Source organism: Daphnia pulex, chromosome 2, assembly GCF_021134715.1.
Source record: "Daphnia pulex isolate KAP4 chromosome 2, ASM2113471v1".
Lineage (NCBI taxonomy): Eukaryota > Metazoa > Arthropoda > Branchiopoda > Diplostraca > Daphniidae > Daphnia > Daphnia pulex.
Window position 1 is genome coordinate 4360471 of NC_060018.1, and position 18210 is coordinate 4378680.

Genomic DNA, 18210 nt, shown 5'->3' on the forward strand with positions numbered 1-18210 from the left:
TTGATATTGGTTGTTGTAGACCCATCCCCCGCAACGTCTATCTGTAGAAGGAAAGGACAGTTTGCATTTCCTTTCTCGAAGGTCACGGAGATCATTTCGTAAAACGTGTCATGCGACGGCGGAGAGGTTGGGTGAGGACGACACGTTTTGCATCATTATCAAGCAGGTACAATATCCGCAAGGCTTAAGATGTGGATCAGGATGAGAAAAAAATCGTATAAAAGGAGAGAGAAAAGGCGACAGAAGTTAGTCGAGTGAGCATCTCTGACACGGCAACAACCGTAGCTGTCCGTAACTGTCCGTCTCCAAGTGCCTCCGTCACCTCATCGTACAACCAATTCGCAATCATGGGTAAATATTCAATGTTTTTATGGAGTTTTTATTTGTTGTTTTATATGGAGTTTTGTAATTATGCTACTTTTTACTATTTGTTAATTTGCTAGTTAATTTGAATATAGACACATCAATAACTTGATAAGACAGTCAATAATGAAATACCTATGCCCATTAAGAAGCGTTGCCTTTAACTTTAAGTGAGTGACATCGTTTCTTGTCACCATTTGTGAAAACCACGTGTTTTTTCTTTCATCTTCCTTTATTTAAGGTCTTTAGTTAATTATAGTATTCTGTTAGGTAAACATTCGAACTTTCTTGGAAATGTTTCGTTAATTAAAATAATCGAACAGTATCATTTCCTATGATTTTGGTTGAAGGTCATACGTAAAACTGTCCAGCGATGGTGTAGAGGTGGGGTTAGAATTTCACGCGATGCGGCATTATCAAGCAGGTACAATAGCCGCAAGGCTTGAGAGGTGAATCGGGGTGAGGAAAAGTCGTATATAAGGAGAGAGGAAAGGCGTTTGGAATCAGTTGAGTGAGCATCTCCAACACGGCAACATTTGCTGTGCACTATTTGTCACTAACTGCATTCTCCATTGTGTAATTAGTTCGTAATCTTAAGTAAATATTCTTTTTCTTGTATTTTTGTATCAATTTCTATTTTTTTTTTCTCAATTTAATATGCCAGTTTTTTCATAGAATTGAATTAAAGTGCCAGGTGTTATTGCATATTTATGTTCAGTTTATTTATTTTCTAGTAAATTATGGCGTAATGCTGCTGTTGGATGTTGCCCGTTGATGGCTGGGTCAACAACTGGTGTACCGATGTCTCCTGGCTATGGTGAATATTGAAGCACAGCATATCCGTCTTATTACTCAACATCACCGACGCTGCTTCAATTTACTACACCAAGGCTCCAAAGTACTTCACCACCAATGTTCCAGAGTATTACAAGTTGAATCGCAGGAGAGAAAAGGTGAAATAATCAGTCGAGTGATAATCTCCAACACGACAGCAACTATTTGGCTTTGCACTATTTGTCGTCAACTGCATTCTTCGTTGTATCACCAGTATACAATCACGGGTAAATTTTCTGTTTTCTGCATGGAGTTGTGAATTAACTCAACTTTTGTTTATTAAATGCCAGTTATTGAATATTTATGTTCAAATTTTTATTTTCTACTAGGCCTAAACTATGGCGTTATACTGCTGTTGATTGTTGTCCTCAAGTACTTCACCACCGAGGTTCCAGAAAATTTCACTGCAATTTATGCTGCCCCGAACTGCAGTTCCAAAGAGCCTGAGTACTACACCGAGTACACCGTGGCTTCCAAGTTCTATACCACCAAGGCACCGAAGTTATACACGACTACGTATGCTGCCCCAACCTGCTAAACCGTGACTCCAAAGTAATATTCTGCTTCAGTTACTACACCGAGGCTCCAACTTACTATGCCACCAAAGCTGCTGAATACTATACCGAAGCGCCACGCCTTATGCTGCCTCGAGCTACTACAAGGCGGCACCGAAGTATTATTCTGCCCCGAACCCGAGTACTTTCACCAAGGCCCTGGCGTACTACACTACAACCTACGTTGCCCCAGCTCACTTCATCGTGGCTCCCAATTACTACAACACCGAATCACCTGAGTAGTATACGTCTACGTACTCCCAAGTATTACTCTGCTTCAGTTACTACACCGAGGTTCATACTTACTACACCACTAAAGCGGCTGAATAGTGAATACTACGCCGCAGCGACGAAGTACTACACCGAAAAGGGCGAAAATTACACAACCACGTACGCTGCTCCAGTTTACTACACCAAGTAACCCAAGTATTCTCCAAGCTTCTTCCAGTGCTCCTGAGAATAACACTAAAGAAAATCCAAATTATTTATTGTCTCGTTTTTAAAAGGAGAAAGAGGCGAAAAATAATCAGTCGAATGTTATCTCCAACACGGCAACAACAAATGCGGTGCACCATTTGTCTCCAACTGCAATCTTCTTCGTACCACCAGTTCGAAATCATGGGTAAATATATAGTTTTTTTTTACATAGAATTGTGAATTAACTCTCCTTTTTATGTTTAGATTATTTATTGTCTACTAAATTATGGCGTCATGCTGCTGTTGGATGTTGAATCATCGATGGCTGGGTCAACAACTGGTGTACATGAACCAACGCTCCTCGATATCTCCAGCTTACCTATTCATCATCACTTTGCAATCACGGGTAAATTTTCTATTTTCTCCATGGAATTATGAATCAACTCTCCCTTTCTTAATTATATGCCAATTATTGCATATTGTTGTACAGACTATTTATAAATTTTTTGTATAATTCTTTATTATAAACTATAGAGTCGTTCTGTTCTTGATTGTTGTTTTCAAATACTACACCTCCAAGGCTACAGAATGTTACACCACACCTTATGCTGCCTCGAGCTACTACACCGCAGCCCCGAAGTATTATTCTGCCCCGAGCCCGAGTACTTCACCGAGGTCCTGGAGTACTACACATTACATCCTACGTTGCCCCAGCTCACCACACCGGAGCTCTCATCTATTACACCCCCAAGGCAACTGAGTATTACACAACTGTGTGTGCTGCCCCAACCTACTATATCGAGACTCAAGTACTACTCTGCTTCAGTTACTACACCGAGGCTCCAACTTACTACAATTAGAAAAAAGGAAGAATTTGTTGTTGTGTTCCCATCCCCAGCAACGTCAACCTGCAAAAGGCAAAATTCAAACTCGAAGGTCACGGAGATCATTACGTAGAACGTGTCATGCAGTGGTGAAGAGGTTGGGTGAGAAAGGGATGTGATTCATCATTATCAAGCAGGTACAACACCCGCAAGGCTTTAGAGGTGAGGGTGAGAAAAAAATCGTATAAAAGGAGAGAGAAAAGGATACAGACATCAGTTGGGTGAGCATCACCGACACGGCAACAACTGCAGTGCACTACCTCCACCAACTGCCTTCTTCATCGCGTTACCAGTTCTCAACAATGGGTCCGTATCTCTACATGGAGTTTTGTATTGTTAAGTCTACTATTGATTTTTGGTTAATTAAGGTTTAAATATATTGTCTAGTTAACCATGGCTCGTGCTGCTGCTGCTGTCGGGTGTTGTATTGTTGATGGCTGGGTTGACCATGTACTGATGTTTCCTGGGAATGGTGGATACCAAGTAACAGCAGCGAAAGAACAGAACCATGCGCCACACTAACGTCAACATACGCATCACTACCTACTACACTGAGGCTCCTAAGTACTACACCACCAAGGCTCCAAGGTAGAACACGAAAACTTACGCTGCCCATGAGCTACTACACCGAAGTATTACTCTGCCCCGATGGAGTTACATCACGTAAGCGCCTGCTTACTACACTGAGTCTTCCAAGTTCTACACCACCAAAGCACTAAGGTACAACCTTTACGTTACACTAAAATCTACGCTTTTCCAGCTTACATACTGATGCTTCAAATTACTGTTCTGTTCACAGCTACTAAACCGAGGCTCTAACTTAGTACACCACCAAAGCGGTTGAATACTACACCGAAGCGTCCAAGTACTACACTGCAACCTACTGCAACGCACTATTTGTCCACCAACTGCCTTCTTCATCGTATTAAATGGGTTCCTAATCATGGGTAAATATAAATTTTCATTTCGAGTTGTGAATATATTCTCTCATTTCTGATTGTTGATGTGATCAGTTAATTTTTAAAATGTTTATTGTTTAATTGAAAAGATGGCGGTTTTACTGATGGTTGGTTTTTTGTATCGTTTAAGGCTGGGTCGACCACTGGTGTACCAATGTCTCCTGGATATGGCGGATACCAAACCACAACGCCACCGCCTTACTACACAACAACAACATACGCAACAACTGGTTACTACTCCACTAATGCTTCAGAATATTACACCGAAACTTATGGTGCCCCGAGATACTACACCGAGCTTCCAAGTATTCTCTCCACCGAGCTACATCACCCAAAGAGCCGGAATACTACACCACTAAGGCACCGGAATACTACAAAACTACGTATGCTGCCCCTGCCTACTACACCAAGGTCCCTAATTACAGCAACACCAAACCGCCCAAATACTTCACTACAACTTACGCTCCCCCGAGCTACTACACCGGCTCCCCGAAGTATTACTCTGCGTAAAAGGAGTAGTTTATCGTTTAACCAATTCGCAGTTATGGGTAAATATTATGTTTATTACATACAGTTTTATCAATCCTTCTTTTTTCTATTTGTTAATATGCTAGCTATCGATTATTAATGTAAATATTTTTATTGTTTAGTCAACTATAGCGTCAAACTATTACTCTGCCCTAAGTTGTATCACCAAAGCGCCCAAGTACTACACTGAGGCTCCCAAATACTACACCACCAAAGTAACAGAGTATTTTATTACATTACAACCTATGCTGCTAAAACTTACTATACTGATGCTCCCAATTACTATTTTGCGTCCAGGTACTGCACCGAGGTTTCAACTTATAACACCACTAAAGCAGTCGAATACTTCACCGAAGCGTCCATCCATGTGCTACCAGCATGCAACGTACGCTGCCCTAGCTTACTACTACTACCACCACTTGTCACCAACGGTCTTCTTCGTCGTATTGGATCGGACCTTTATCATTGGTAATTATTTCATGTTTATTTTTAGTCGTGATTCAATTCTCTCGTTTATCGTTCGCGAATTGTTTACTGTATAATTTATTGCATCGTCATGTCTTATATTTGCTATGTTATATATTTTACTATCTCCTACTTTCTTTTGCAAATTATTAAAATTTTTTTTGTTTAAATTGTTATCATGCGAGTTGTTGAATATTGACGTATATATTTTTAATTTTTAGGCACTGCACCGAGGCTTCAACTTATTACACTACTAAAGCAGTCGAATACTTCACCGAAGAGTCCATGTGCTACAATGCAAGTACGCTGCCCCACCTTACTACTACTACCATTCCTACTACCACCACTAGTCACCAACTGTCTTCTTCATCGTATAAAACGGTAATTATTTCAGGTTTATTTTTATTCTCGTTCGTCGTGTCTTTTTATATATTTGCTATCTCCTACTTTGTTTTAGAAATTTTCAAAAATTTATTTTTGTTTTATTTGTTATTATGCCAATTATTGAATATTAACGTATACCTACTTTAAATTTTTAGGAACTGCACCGAGGCTTCAACTTATTACACCACCACCAGCGGTCGAATACTGCAATTTCAACACTGAATTAAGTGCCACACTGCAACATACGCTGCCACAGCTTACTACTACTACTCGTCACCAACTGTATTCTTCTTCGTACAAATCAGTACGCAATCATGAGTAAATATGAATAAATTAACTATTTCAAATCGTGACTCAATTCTATTTCATTCTCATTGTATATCGTAATTTAGTATGACAAAACACTCTTTCTTTTTTCATGTTTCTATATGTTGTTCTTTTTAAATTCTTTTCATTCTTATCTTTTCTGTTTTCATTCTTATCTTTTCTGTTTTCATTTTTTTCATTCTATCTTTTTTCATTCTATCTTTTTTCATTCTATCTTTTTTCATTCTATCTTTTTTCATTCTATCTTTTTTCATTCTATCTTTTTTCATTCTATCTTTTTTCATTCTATCTTTTTTCATTCTATCTTTTTTCATTCTATCTTTTTTCATTCTATCTTTTTTCATTCTATCTTTTTTCATTCTATCTTTTTTCATTCTATCTTTTTTCATTCTATCTTTTTTCATTCTATCTTTTTTCATTCTATCTTTTTTCATTCTATCTTTTTTCATTCTATCTTTTTTCATTCTATCTTTTTTCATTCTATCTTTTTTCATTCTATCTTTTTTCATTCTATCTTTTTTCATTCTATCTTTTTTCATTCTATCTTTTTTCATTCTATCTTTTTTCATTCTATCTTTTTTCATTCTATCTTTTTTCATTCTATCTTTTTTCATTCTATCTTTTTTCATTCTATCTTTTTTCATTCTATCTTTTTTCATTCTATCTTTTTTCATTCTATCTTTTTTCATTCTATCTTTTTTCATTCTATCTTTTTTCATTCTATCTTTTTTCATTCTATCTTTTTTCATTCTATCTTTTTTCATTCTATCTTTTTTCATTCTATCTTTTTTCATTCTATCTTTTTTCATTCTATCTTTTTTCATTCTATCTTTTTTCATTCTATCTTTTTTCATTCTATCTTTTTTCATTCTATCTTTTTTCATTCTATCTTTTTTCATTCTATCTTTTTTCATTCTATCTTTTTTCATTCTATCTTTTTTCATTCTATCTTTTTTCATTCTATCTTTTTTCATTCTATCTTTTTTCATTCTATCTTTTTTCATTCTATCTTTTTTCATTCTATCTTTTTTCATTCTATCTTTTTTCATTCTATCTTTTTTCATTCTATCTTTTTTCATTCTATCTTTTTTCATTCTATCTTTTTTCATTCTATCTTTTTTCATTCTATCTTTTTTCATTCTATCTTTTTTCATTCTATCTTTTTTCATTCTATCTTTTTTCATTCTATCTTTTTTCATTCTATCTTTTTTCATTCTATCTTTTTTCATTCTATCTTTTTTCATTCTATCTTTTTTCATTCTATCTTTTTTCATTCTATCTTTTTTCATTCTATCTTTTTTCATTCTATCTTTTTTCATTCTATCTTTTTTCATTCTATCTTTTTTCATTCTATCTTTTTTCATTCTATCTTTTTTCATTCTATCTTTTTTCATTCTATCTTTTTTCATTCTATCTTTTTTCATTCTATCTTTTTTCATTCTATCTTTTTTCATTCTATCTTTTTTCATTCTATCTTTTTTCATTCTATCTTTTTTCATTCTATCTTTTTTCATTCTATCTTTTTTCATTCTATCTTTTTTCATTCTATCTTTTTTCATTCTATCTTTTTTCATTCTATCTTTTTTCATTCTATCTTTTTTCATTCTATCTTTTTTCATTCTATCTTTTTTCATTCTATCTTTTTTCATTCTATCTTTTTTCATTCTATCTTTTTTCATTCTATCTTTTTTCATTCTATCTTTTTTCATTCTATCTTTTTTCATTCTATCTTTTTTCATTCTATCTTTTTTCATTCTATCTTTTTTCATTCTATCTTTTTTCATTCTATCTTTTTTCATTCTATCTTTTTTCATTCTATCTTTTTTCATTCTATCTTTTTTCATTCTATCTTTTTTCATTCTATCTTTTTTCATTCTATCTTTTTTCATTCTATCTTTTTTCATTCTATCTTTTTTCATTCTATCTTTTTTCATTCTATCTTTTTTCATTCTATCTTTTTTCATTCTATCTTTTTTCATTCTATCTTTTTTCATTCTATCTTTTTTCATTCTATCTTTTTTCATTCTATCTTTTTTCATTCTATCTTTTTTCATTCTATCTTTTTTCATTCTATCTTTTTTCATTCTATCTTTTTTCATTCTATCTTTTTTCATTCTATCTTTTTTCATTCTATCTTTTTTCATTCTATCTTTTTTCATTCTATCTTTTTTCATTCTATCTTTTTTCATTCTATCTTTTTTCATTCTATCTTTTTTCATTCTATCTTTTTTCATTCTATCTTTTTTCATTCTATCTTTTTTCATTCTATCTTTTTTCATTCTATCTTTTTTCATTCTATCTTTTTTCATTCTATCTTTTTTCATTCTATCTTTTTTCATTCTATCTTTTTTCATTCTATCTTTTTTCATTCTATCTATCTTTTTTCATTCTAAACATAATCTCAACATTATTTATTTTTACCATTGATGATGTAATATTGGGGCACTTAGGAAGTATTTGTTGCTGGGAGAATTACGATTGGGCCAGTAGAATTTGGTTGGTGAAGAATTTGATGACAATAATCAAAATAGTAGAACTCTATAATAGATAACAAAAAAATAAATGGATATTAAATGATCGGCACAATTTTATAATAAATAATTTGTACATTAATATACAATAATGAGGACACAATTAAAAAGGGAGAGTTAATTCATAATTACATAGAGAAAACAGAATATTTACCTGTGATTGCAAACTGGTGATGAATAAGTAAGCTGGAGATGCGTTGGTTGATACTGATTAACAAGTTGGATGTGTTGTGCTTTAATATCCGCCATATCCAGGAGCCATCGGACCATTAATTATTTACCCATCCATCAATGTTGCAACAACCAAAAACAACATATCAGCATAATTTACTAGAAAAAAAATTGTTCATAAATATACAAGATCATTTAACATTTTCATTTAATTTTATGTAAAAACAAAATATTTACCCAATGAATGTGAACTGATGATTGCAGTGGGTGACAAATAGTTCACTGGATTTATTGGGTCGGAGATTATCATTCGATTGATTTCTTTCGCCTTTCACTCTCCTTCTAAGACAATAAATAATTTGGATTTTCGTTAGTGCCAAACTCAAGAAACCTTGATAGAAGCTTGGAAATTATTTGGATTACTTGTTGTAGTAAACTGCTGCAGCGTACGTGGTTGTGTAATCCACCTTTTCGGTGTAGTACTTGGGAGCTTCGGAAAAGTAGTTAGATGTAGCGTAGGTTCTGGCGTAGTAAACAGGAGTCTCGGTGTAGTAGTTTAGTTCAACTTAGTAGGAAGGAGCAGCTGTGTAGTGGTTTGGGGCTACGAAGTACACCACCGCCTCCGTTGTGATTGTGTAGCTCGGGGAAGAGTAATACTGAAACTTCGTCGTAATGCTCAACATCTCAGGTAGTAAAATAAGTAGGAACCTCGGTGTAGTAACTGATGCAGAGTAATACTTTGGAGTCTCGGTGTAGTAGGTTGAGGCAAGGCAGCATACGTAGTCGTTTAGTACTCAGGTGGTTCAGTGGTGTAGTACTTAGGAATCACGGTTTAGTGAGCTGGAGCAACGTAGGTGGTAGTGTAGTATTCCAGGGCCTTGGTGAAGGTACTCAGGCTCGGTGCTGAATAATACTTTAGGACGGTGAAGTAGCTCGAGGCAGCATAAGGTATGGTGAAATATTCTGTAGCCTTGGAGGTGTAGAATTTAGGCGCTTCGGTATAGTATTCAGCTGCTTTGGTGGTACAGTAAGTTGGAGCCTCGGTGTAATAACTGAAGAAGAGTATTACTTTGGAGTCCCGTTTTAGCAGGTTAGGGCAGCATACGTAGATGTGTATAACTTCGGTGCCTTGGTGGTGTAGTACTTGAGGACAACAATCAATAGCAGCAAAACACCATTGTATACTAGAAAATAAAAAATTTGAACATAAATATTTCATAACTTGCACATAATAAAAAAAGGAGAGTTAATTCACAACTCCATGTAGAAAACAGATAATTTACCCGTGATTGCACACTTGTGATACGATGAATAAAGCAGTTGATGACAAATAGTGCACAGCAGTTGTTGTTGCCGCGTTGGAGATAATCACTCACTGATCATTTCACCTTTTCTCTCCTGCGATTCAGCTTGTAATATTCTGGAACCTTGGTGGTGAAGTACTTTGGAGCCCTGGTGTAGTAAACTAAGCAGCGTTGGTGATTTTGAGTAACAAGACGGAAATTGTGCTTTAATGTACGCCATACCCAGGAGACATCGGTACACCAGTTGTCGACCCAGCCATCAACGATGCAAAACCCAACAGCACAACACCATAGTTAGCTATACGATAAACAATGTGAATTTTAATCTACAATTCTAACTATTCATATTAACAGTTTGAAACGAATGCATTGATTCACGATTCAAATTAAAAATTAATATTTACCCACGATTGCGAACATTTCATACCATTATGGCAGTTGTTGACAAATACTGCTCTGCAGTAGGTTGAAGTGTAGTACTTGGACCCCTCGGTACTCCACCGCTTTCGTGGTTTAATAAGCAGCAGCCTCGGTGTAATACCTATGATCAGAATAATATTTCGAAGCATCAGTATAGTAAGATAGAACAGCGTAGGTTGTAATCTAATACTTAGTAGCTTTGGTGGTGTAGTATTTGAGATCCTCGGTGTAGTATTCAGACGTTTTGTTGATGTAACTCGGGGTAGACTGAATACTTCCGTGCATTAGCTCGCAGCAGCGTAGATATTCGTGTAGTACTCTAGGAACCTTGGATGTGCTGTATTTACGAACATCAGTGTAGTAAGTAGGTGTTGCCTATGTAGACGTTGTTAAGTAGTAAGGCAGCAACGTGGTGTACTATTGAATAGCTGCTAGTACTTGAAAACCACCATACCCAGAAGACATCGGTACACCCATGGTCGACCCAGCCATCACGATACAACACCCAGCAACACCACCGCAGCACAACACCATAAACAATTAACAGTTCAAAAATAGACTTCGAATTAAAACTCATCAATCTCTTAATTCACGACTCGATGTATAAATGAATTTTTACTCGAATGCGAATTGGTTTTCCTTCGATGGTGTAGTACTTCGGAGCTTCAGTGTAGCGGTTGGGGGCAGCGTAACACTCGGGGGTGATGGTGGTGTAGTAAACAGAAACCTCTGTCGTAGCTCAGAGCAGAGTAATGCTTAGGTTCGTCGGTGTAGTAAACTGGGGTAGCATACGTCCTTGTGTAATATTCAGCCTTTTCGGTGTAGTAGTTGGAAGTCCGTTGTAGCAACAGGTCGTTACGTATGTTGTGTAGTAAGACAGCAACATTCAAAAGCAGCACGAAACCAGTAAACTAGACAATGAACATTGAAAATATCAACATCAATATTCAATTAAAAGTGACACACCAACAAATAGGAAAAATTTGAATTGTCACAAAACACTAGTTTTAAAAAATTATATTTACCTATCATTGCGAATTGGAAGAGTGCAGATGTTGCCAAGTCGGGGATGCTCACTCGACTGATCTATATCGCCTCTTCTCTCTCCTTTTATACGACTTTTTCTTACCCTAACTCAACTCTTAAGACTTGCGGTTTTTGTACCTCTTTGATAATTATGAAACACGCCCCATTCTTACCCAACCCCTACACCACTACATGACACGTTTTACGTAATGATTTCCGTGACTTCCGAATGTGAAAGCCTTTTTGCACTTTGGAATATGTCAACAAGTCAACAACCAATATCAAAATTAACACCAAATGGTTTTGTCTTAAATCTCACTTTATAAACAGCAATTGACATTAGAAAAATGAGAATGATTAAAAAAATGACTTAACATGTAAAAACTCAATAGTCATTACACAAAGTCATGTGCTAGTGAAGTAGCAACGCTTCATGGTTTATACTATTCACGAGAATTCTTGGAAAAGATTTGGCAGCCCATAACCCACACACATTCCAATACAAAACCACACATGTTTAAATGCCTTGTTATGTAGAACTTCCCTTAAAATAAGTCGAAAGCACTTTTTTTCCTAAGCCAAAATATTTTCCCTGCCCTTTCTACTCCTTCAAACACTCACATAAAATTATTCAAGTATTTCAGACATTGTGTGTAGAGACACGAGATGATTAAAGCAACACCGTTGGGCCCATATTTGTTTCCATTTCTGGCTTCACCCCATGCCAACTAAAACAAAATGCTGGAGGTCTGATACCGATAGAGAATAAAAAAGAAACACACACTTACTGCTCGCAGCAACTGAAGGATATCTGTAATTCAGGGGGTTGGTGTAGTAGATCGGGGCATCATAAGTTGTGGTGTAATTCCCTGGCGCCTTGATGTAATAACCAGCTGGAAGCGTATGCTGCTGTTGTGTAGTAGGGCGTCGGCAAGTCGCGGTTTGGTATCCGGTTTTGATACCCAAAAGACATTGGTACACTAGTGGTGGACCCAGGCATCAACGATACAACATCCGACAGCAGCACGACATTAAAGTTGACTAAACCATTAAAAAAATTAATATTCAATAACCGGCATATTAACAAATAGAAAAAAGGATTGATAAACACTCAACATAATATTACCCATAACTGCGAACTGGTTAAACGATGAACAATCCAGTTGGTGATGGGGTTAGTGAAGGAAACGTCGGTACACCAGTGGTCGACCCAGCCATCAACGATACAAAACCGATACAAAATCCAACAGCAGCACGACGCCATAGTTAAATAGAAAAATTAGATATTTAAACATTAATATTTAATAGCAACTGGGAACTGGCAAAATAACCCATAGTCAATAGTAGACTAAATAATACAAAACTATGTAGAGAACCAGAATGTTTACCAATTGTTGCGAGCTGGTAATGCGATGAAGAAGCCAGTTGATACAAGTAGTTCACTGCAGTTGTTGCCGTGTCGGAGATGCTCACTCAACTGATTTCAAACGCCTTTTCTCTCTCCTTATATACGATTTTTCCTCACCCTCACCTCTCAAGCCTTGCGGCTATTGTACCTGCTTGATAATGATGCATCACGTGTTATTCTCACCCAACCTCTACACCATCGAATGACAGTTTTACGTATGGTCTTCAACAAAATTCATAGGAAATGATACTGTTCGATTATTGTAATTAACGAAACATTTCCACGAAAGATCCATTTAGAATTTGTGCTCGTCTAATTGTTTAACTAACAGAATACTATAATGAACTTTAAGACCATAAATAAAGGATTATAAAACAAAAAGAAAAAACACGTGGTTTTCACAAATGGTGACAATGACACGATGTCACTAACTTGAAGGCATCGCTGCTTAATGCGCATAGGTATTTCATTATTGATTGTCTTATCACGTTATTGATATGTCTATATTCAATATTAACTAGCATATTAACAACTAGTAAAAAGTAGTAACAATATAAAACTCCATAAAAAACATTGAATATTTACCCATGATTGCGAATTGGTTGTACGATGAGATGAAGGAGGCACTTGGTGATAGACAGACAGTGCGCTATACGGTTGTTGCCGGGTCAGAGATGCTCACTCGACTAACTTCTGTCGCCTTTTCTCTCTCCTTTTATACGATTTTTTTCTCATCCTGATCCACATCTTAAGCCTTGCGGCTATTGTACCTGCTTGATAATGATACAACACGTGTCGTCCTAACCCAACCTCTCCGCCGTCGCATGACACGTTTTACGAAATGATCTCCGTGACCTTCGAGAAAGGAAATGCAAACTGTCCTTTCCTTCTACAGATAGACGTTGCGGGGGATGGGTCTACAACAACCAATATCAAAATGAATATCAAATGGCTGAGCCTTGCGGCTATTGTACCTGCTTGATAATGATTCTCACCCAACCTCTACACCACCGCATTGAAAGTTTTACGTAAGGTTCCCCGCGACCTTCAAGCGTGAAGGACATGCAAACTGCCCGACCCGTCTGCAGGTTGAACTCTACAATGGTAATTAAAAAATAATTAGTAAACACTGCGTCAGTTTGAACATGTTACATATACCTAAATTTAATTTCTACAGATAATGAAAGTTACAGATTTACCTTCAAATATTTTGTGGATATTAATTTGGTCCATTATAAAAGTAAACAACGGCTTCCAGTCATTGACCTAGACTGACAGCTGCTAAAAGACAGACTACGAATATCCATCTAGTGGCGGCAAGACGCAAGTTCAGTCTAATCCACATTTTCATGATGATGAATCGAGCTACTAGATAAGATAAATGAATGGATTTTCAACTTTTTTATTGTTATTGCAATACTTCTTTGCTCGGCACATTGCTACCATATTGATTCCACACAGTTCCATTTTATGTATCTCGAAACGAAAGCAATTTAGTATGTTACTTTTTTTTCACACAAACGACAAACCTTGAACACATTTTTTTATCGATTAAAAGCTTCTTGAAATTCATATGAAAATCTCACATGAAAAGCCTTATTAATCTCACCGGTGGATCAAGTCTAAGGAACGGCGGCCAACGAATCAACTGAAATGAAAACGGAGATATTAACTAAAAGTCAATAAAAATGAGACTGTACAAGCACATCAAGCATTACCTCAACGGCGGTACAGGTAGCAATAGACGACATAGTGACAAAAGTCTGCCGATAAAATAAGCATATACTGCATGGACACCAACATAGGCAAATGACACATCTAAGTATGATGTTCAACTGCAAGCCTGCACAAGCTCCATTTCAGCGCATCTCTCAACTGGAAAATGACTGCAAGGTAAACCAAACAGCAACACCATAAAAAGCTCAAACATAAAACTGGCCATGGAAACCTACAAAAGAAAAAAAAATAAATGATTCAATAAAAATTTGAAATGAGAAAGAGATACCAATAATGATTTACTTGAAATGTACACTAACCTAGAGAAAAAGAAATCAAGATGATCACAGATCATCAAAATTTCATTTCAAGTTTTTAATAAGCAAGGGAATTTCTGTTGTTTCATCGACAAAAGTTTACAACTCTTTACAAGTACTTTCCACAAAAGCACTTATTTAGAAGCACAAAATAAGATGTCACTTGTTGTAAATGTGTAAGCATACTGTAAAAAAGTTGATCAACTTAATTACTTTAAATTGTTCTAAAGTGTTTCTGCATGTGACAAAAGCCGGTACAGGTAGCAAGCTTACAAGAGTAACACCTTTCACCAGCTGTCTCCAATAAATTGCACTGCACAGCGCATTGGAATCAATTTTTTTTTAATGATTAATAATGTCAGGGAATAAGTTGAGGTTGAGTTGACTTAGATCACCAAGGCTGTCAGAATGTCAGCAGCCATCTTGAAAATAATGCGCAAAGCGCAACATTGCCATTTTCAGTTTTGCAATAAAAACGTCCGCATCTGGCATCCCTGCAATTGCTAAGAGCTGCTAATAAGAGCCAAAGCGGCAAAAGATGTGAATATAAAATGTTCACTGTTCAGCATTATAACCGTCAGGGCTTAACTACTAAATTAAAAATAAAATTGCGTTGGAATCTTGAATAAAGAAAAACCCGTTCCAGATCCGAGATCGACTGACAAGTTCATAGAATCTCTATGATCAACAAAACACTTAAGCACACCTTTTTAGTGTTTTTACCTTTATTAATGCTCCGGTTCAGGTAGACTGTTTTTTTTATGTTGACTTTTTATGCAGAAAAAAAGTCACAAACCAAGAGACAGGATAAAAGATAAGTTGTTTGGGATTTAGGTTTTAAACTTTCTTGATCGTTATGCAGCTAAAATTCGACCGGGCTAGTGAAAATCCCAAATGTAACCAAATAAAGGAACGTGTGGTAGGGAACGTACTGGCGCGCCATCAGAGGCCAGCGATCTTTATCTGGTGGCCATCATCTTGTGGTCTTTATCTGTGGGTCACACTCTCCTACACTTTAGCACAATTTGTCAGTTTGAAATTAAAATTTGCTTAAGCTATGGTTGGATTGTGTTTGGAATTAAAATAATGTGTTCCTTTTATTGATAATATACTTTCATAAATTTTAAAAAATCAAACTTTAAATATAGATGAAACAGCAAAAAGGAAATGTTTTTGACAAAATATGAAAAGATTTCAAATACACACATCTAGGGAAGACCCATCATGTCTAATAGATGGTTTAATCGCTCATTGAGCCATTCAGTAACGGAGGGATGCATCCCTTCAAGCCATCTGGCTGGCATGTGAGCATATCCAGAACGACATCCCAATATACCACCACAAACAGCTCCATAAATACGACTCTGTCCACCAAGGAAGAGGATATTCGTTAGTTTTGTCTCAAAGTGCGGCTCTTTCTCTTCTAAACAGTGAAGGGCAGCACTAAGAACATGGGCAAGTTCATCCTTCATTTCGTTATTCTCCTCCTATTCAAATATTATGTGACGTACATGTTAAGCATAGACATTTAAAAATTATTCAAAATTGGCTTACATAGGCTAAGTTGCCACTGTGGTAAATCTCACTCTCTACAAGATTCTGGTTAGTGACAGCTTCTTTAATATTATCCATTTCACAACCCTAACAAAAAAAGTCATCACAATCTTGGAAAAGACCCATCCAATTTCCTATAAACTGAATTAAAGATTTGAAAAAAAAATGTAGTCATAAGAGAGAACTTACCTGTAATATCAAAGCTATAATCGAAGCCAGCAGTGACGTCGACTTAATAACACGTTCGTGATTATGGGTTGTGCGGCAGACGCGAGTAGCATTAGATTGAACTTCTGTAAGATTGTAAAATTGGGGAAGACCGGACATGATGGCCATTGGTAAAGCGTGAAGATCTTCGCAGATGGCTTCATCAAAAAGTTTAGCTGTTTCGCTCGCTACCGCGTGAGGATCAATGGAGAAACGCTCTTGGCAAAGCAGCCGGTTCACGACACTAGAAGTGATTAACGGTTCGCTGTTAAGATCTTTAAGGCCCTTAGATGAGTAGTCAATCAAACGGCGAGCAAGCTCTAGCTCATCCAGAACGCCCGACCAGCGAAGAATGGAATCGAATATCAATAGCTAAAAACAAAGAACATAAATGGGAATTATAATTTGATGCCCAATTAACATTTTAGAACAACGAGAAATGGCTTGCCGCAAACTCAGAAACGCAAGTTGTTTTCCCTCGTGGAAAGTGAGAGCGATGTTCATCCTGCACGATGGAATGGTGATCCAGTCTTCCACCGCCATAATAAAAATTTATTTCATCAGTCATCAGGTACTCGGTAGCAACACCAAGGGTATCTCCAAGAACAGTACCGTAGATAAGTCCTAAAAATGAGAAACATTTACATGAAATCGCTAAATAAATTATAAGTATGTCTGTAACAAAAATAAAACTTTACCAATGATCTTGTCTCTTAAATCATCTGGACTGCATTTTGTGCCATGTGAAGGGAACAGAAGTGGTGTTTTGGCTCTGCTAGCTGGTTTTGATGTTTGTGTCAATGTCTGAACATACGAAGCTACGTTTTGTGTTCGGACATCGTCATCTAACTGGGAACGGGCCACATTTGAACGGATTCGAGGGAAATGGTTAAGCTGCCTAAATGTTAGTACTTCGGGTGCGTGTTCACGCAAGTACATCAGTAGCTGGTCGCTATTGTTACAAACATCTTGTGGTGGATTTGTACACATGTTGTTACTAGCAACTAGCACAAACAAATTGGGATTAAGGCCCAACGAGCTAGGGATTGAACTTAAATAGTTGTGGGAAACATTCAATTTGGATAGTCTTTGTAACTTCCCAATTCCTTTAGGGAGACTTTGAAGTTGATTGAATGAAACATCTAGCATTTCAAGTTTTGGTAAAAGGCACATCTCTTCTGGAAGACAAATTAATTGATTCTCTCTTAAAAGTAATTCTTTTAGATGAAATAATAAGGCAATACTGGAGGGAATTTCTGTAAGTGAATTGTAAGAAAAATTTAAATGCGTCAAATGAGGAATCCTGAGAGCTAAGTTTGTAGATAAATGGCTAATGTTGTTAAAGGATCCATTGACATGTTGGTATAAGTTCACATTTTCCAAAATGGACCACGGCAAATCACTGAGGGATGCTTCAGTGTATTCTTGTTGAATGTGCTAGAGAAAATATTCAAAGTTAAAAAATTTTCTGTAAATATATATTTTTAAGAAGCAACATATTGTTACTCTTGACAGAGCGTATAACCATAGACTACAAGGTCTTGGTAAAATTTCGTAGTCTATGGTATAACGATAAAGTAGAAATGCAATGCATGATGTACCTTAAGAAATTGGCTGTGTGTTACTTTTCGACTGAAATCAAGAATTCGATTTTCTTGTAAATCTTTCAGCCATTCTTCATTTTCCACGTCTTTTTCAAGCTGTGAAGCATTTCCCATAACATTTCCCATTCGACTAGTTGGAACTTAAAACTCTTAACAAGTTTTGTTGACACGTCAAATTATTTTGACGGTTTTCTCCTATTGGTCACAACTCCACACATCGATAGAACGATCACGATA

At 36.4% G+C, this 18210-nt stretch overlaps 1 protein-coding gene and 3 long non-coding RNA genes across 5 annotated transcripts; 2 read left to right on the plus strand and 2 right to left on the minus strand.

The window, feature by feature from the left end:
- Window positions 1–188: 188 nt before the first annotated feature.
- Window positions 189–3042, plus strand: LOC124188347. Its single transcript, XR_006872314.1, has 6 exons — window positions 189–351; window positions 1098–1424; window positions 1527–2177; window positions 2258–2373; window positions 2433–2574; window positions 2703–3042. It is a non-coding gene; the product is annotated as an uncharacterized LOC124188347 (long non-coding RNA).
- A 96-nt stretch (window positions 3043–3138) lies between these two features.
- LOC124188348 lies at window positions 3139–5741 on the plus strand. 2 transcript variants are annotated; one of them, XR_006872317.1, is made up of 8 exons: window positions 3139–3358; window positions 3440–3772; window positions 3852–3999; window positions 4142–4559; window positions 4662–4762; window positions 4837–5007; window positions 5226–5385; window positions 5544–5741. It is a non-coding gene; the product is annotated as an uncharacterized LOC124188348 (long non-coding RNA). The 2 variants fall into 2 exon arrangements; XR_006872316.1 differs by having other exon boundaries at window positions 4662–4754.
- Window positions 5742–8144: 2403 nt separating this feature from the next.
- LOC124210446 lies at window positions 8145–15055 on the minus strand. Its single transcript, XR_006881195.1, has 17 exons — window positions 14612–15055; window positions 14294–14523; window positions 13996–14223; window positions 13775–13943; window positions 13346–13671; window positions 13161–13287; window positions 12556–12726; window positions 12294–12306; window positions 11167–12208; window positions 10332–11052; window positions 10126–10262; window positions 9701–10019; window positions 9487–9601; window positions 8841–9428; window positions 8655–8759; window positions 8401–8576; window positions 8145–8253 (listed from the first exon to the last, which is right to left on the minus strand). It is a non-coding gene; the product is annotated as an uncharacterized LOC124210446 (long non-coding RNA).
- Window positions 15056–15686: 631 nt separating this feature from the next.
- LOC124210439 lies at window positions 15687–18207 on the minus strand. Its single transcript, XM_046608499.1, has 6 exons — window positions 17971–18207; window positions 17068–17806; window positions 16818–16993; window positions 16352–16741; window positions 16163–16249; window positions 15687–16095 (listed from the first exon to the last, which is right to left on the minus strand). The coding sequence occupies exons 1-6, from the start codon at window positions 18097–18099 to the stop codon at window positions 15817–15819; spliced, it is 1800 nt and encodes a 599-aa protein (XP_046464455.1). The 5' UTR covers window positions 18100–18207; the 3' UTR covers window positions 15687–15816.
- Window positions 18208–18210: the final 3 nt, after the last annotated feature.

What these genes read in the sequence shown, in the direction of transcription:
- LOC124210439 (XM_046608499.1), bottom strand. Translation starts at nt 18,099, where the DNA reads ATGGGAAATGTTATGGGAAATGCTTCACAGCTTGAAAAAGACGTGGAA. An exon ending in TTTAAGAGACAAGATCATTG is followed by an intron (nt 16,994 to 17,067) that starts GTAAAGTTTTAT and finishes TCTCATTTTTAG; the next exon opens with GACTTATCTACGGTACTGTT. An exon ending in CTTGCGTTTCTGAGTTTGCG is followed by an intron (nt 16,742 to 16,817) that starts GCAAGCCATTTC and finishes CTTTGTTTTTAG; the next exon opens with CTATTGATATTCGATTCCAT.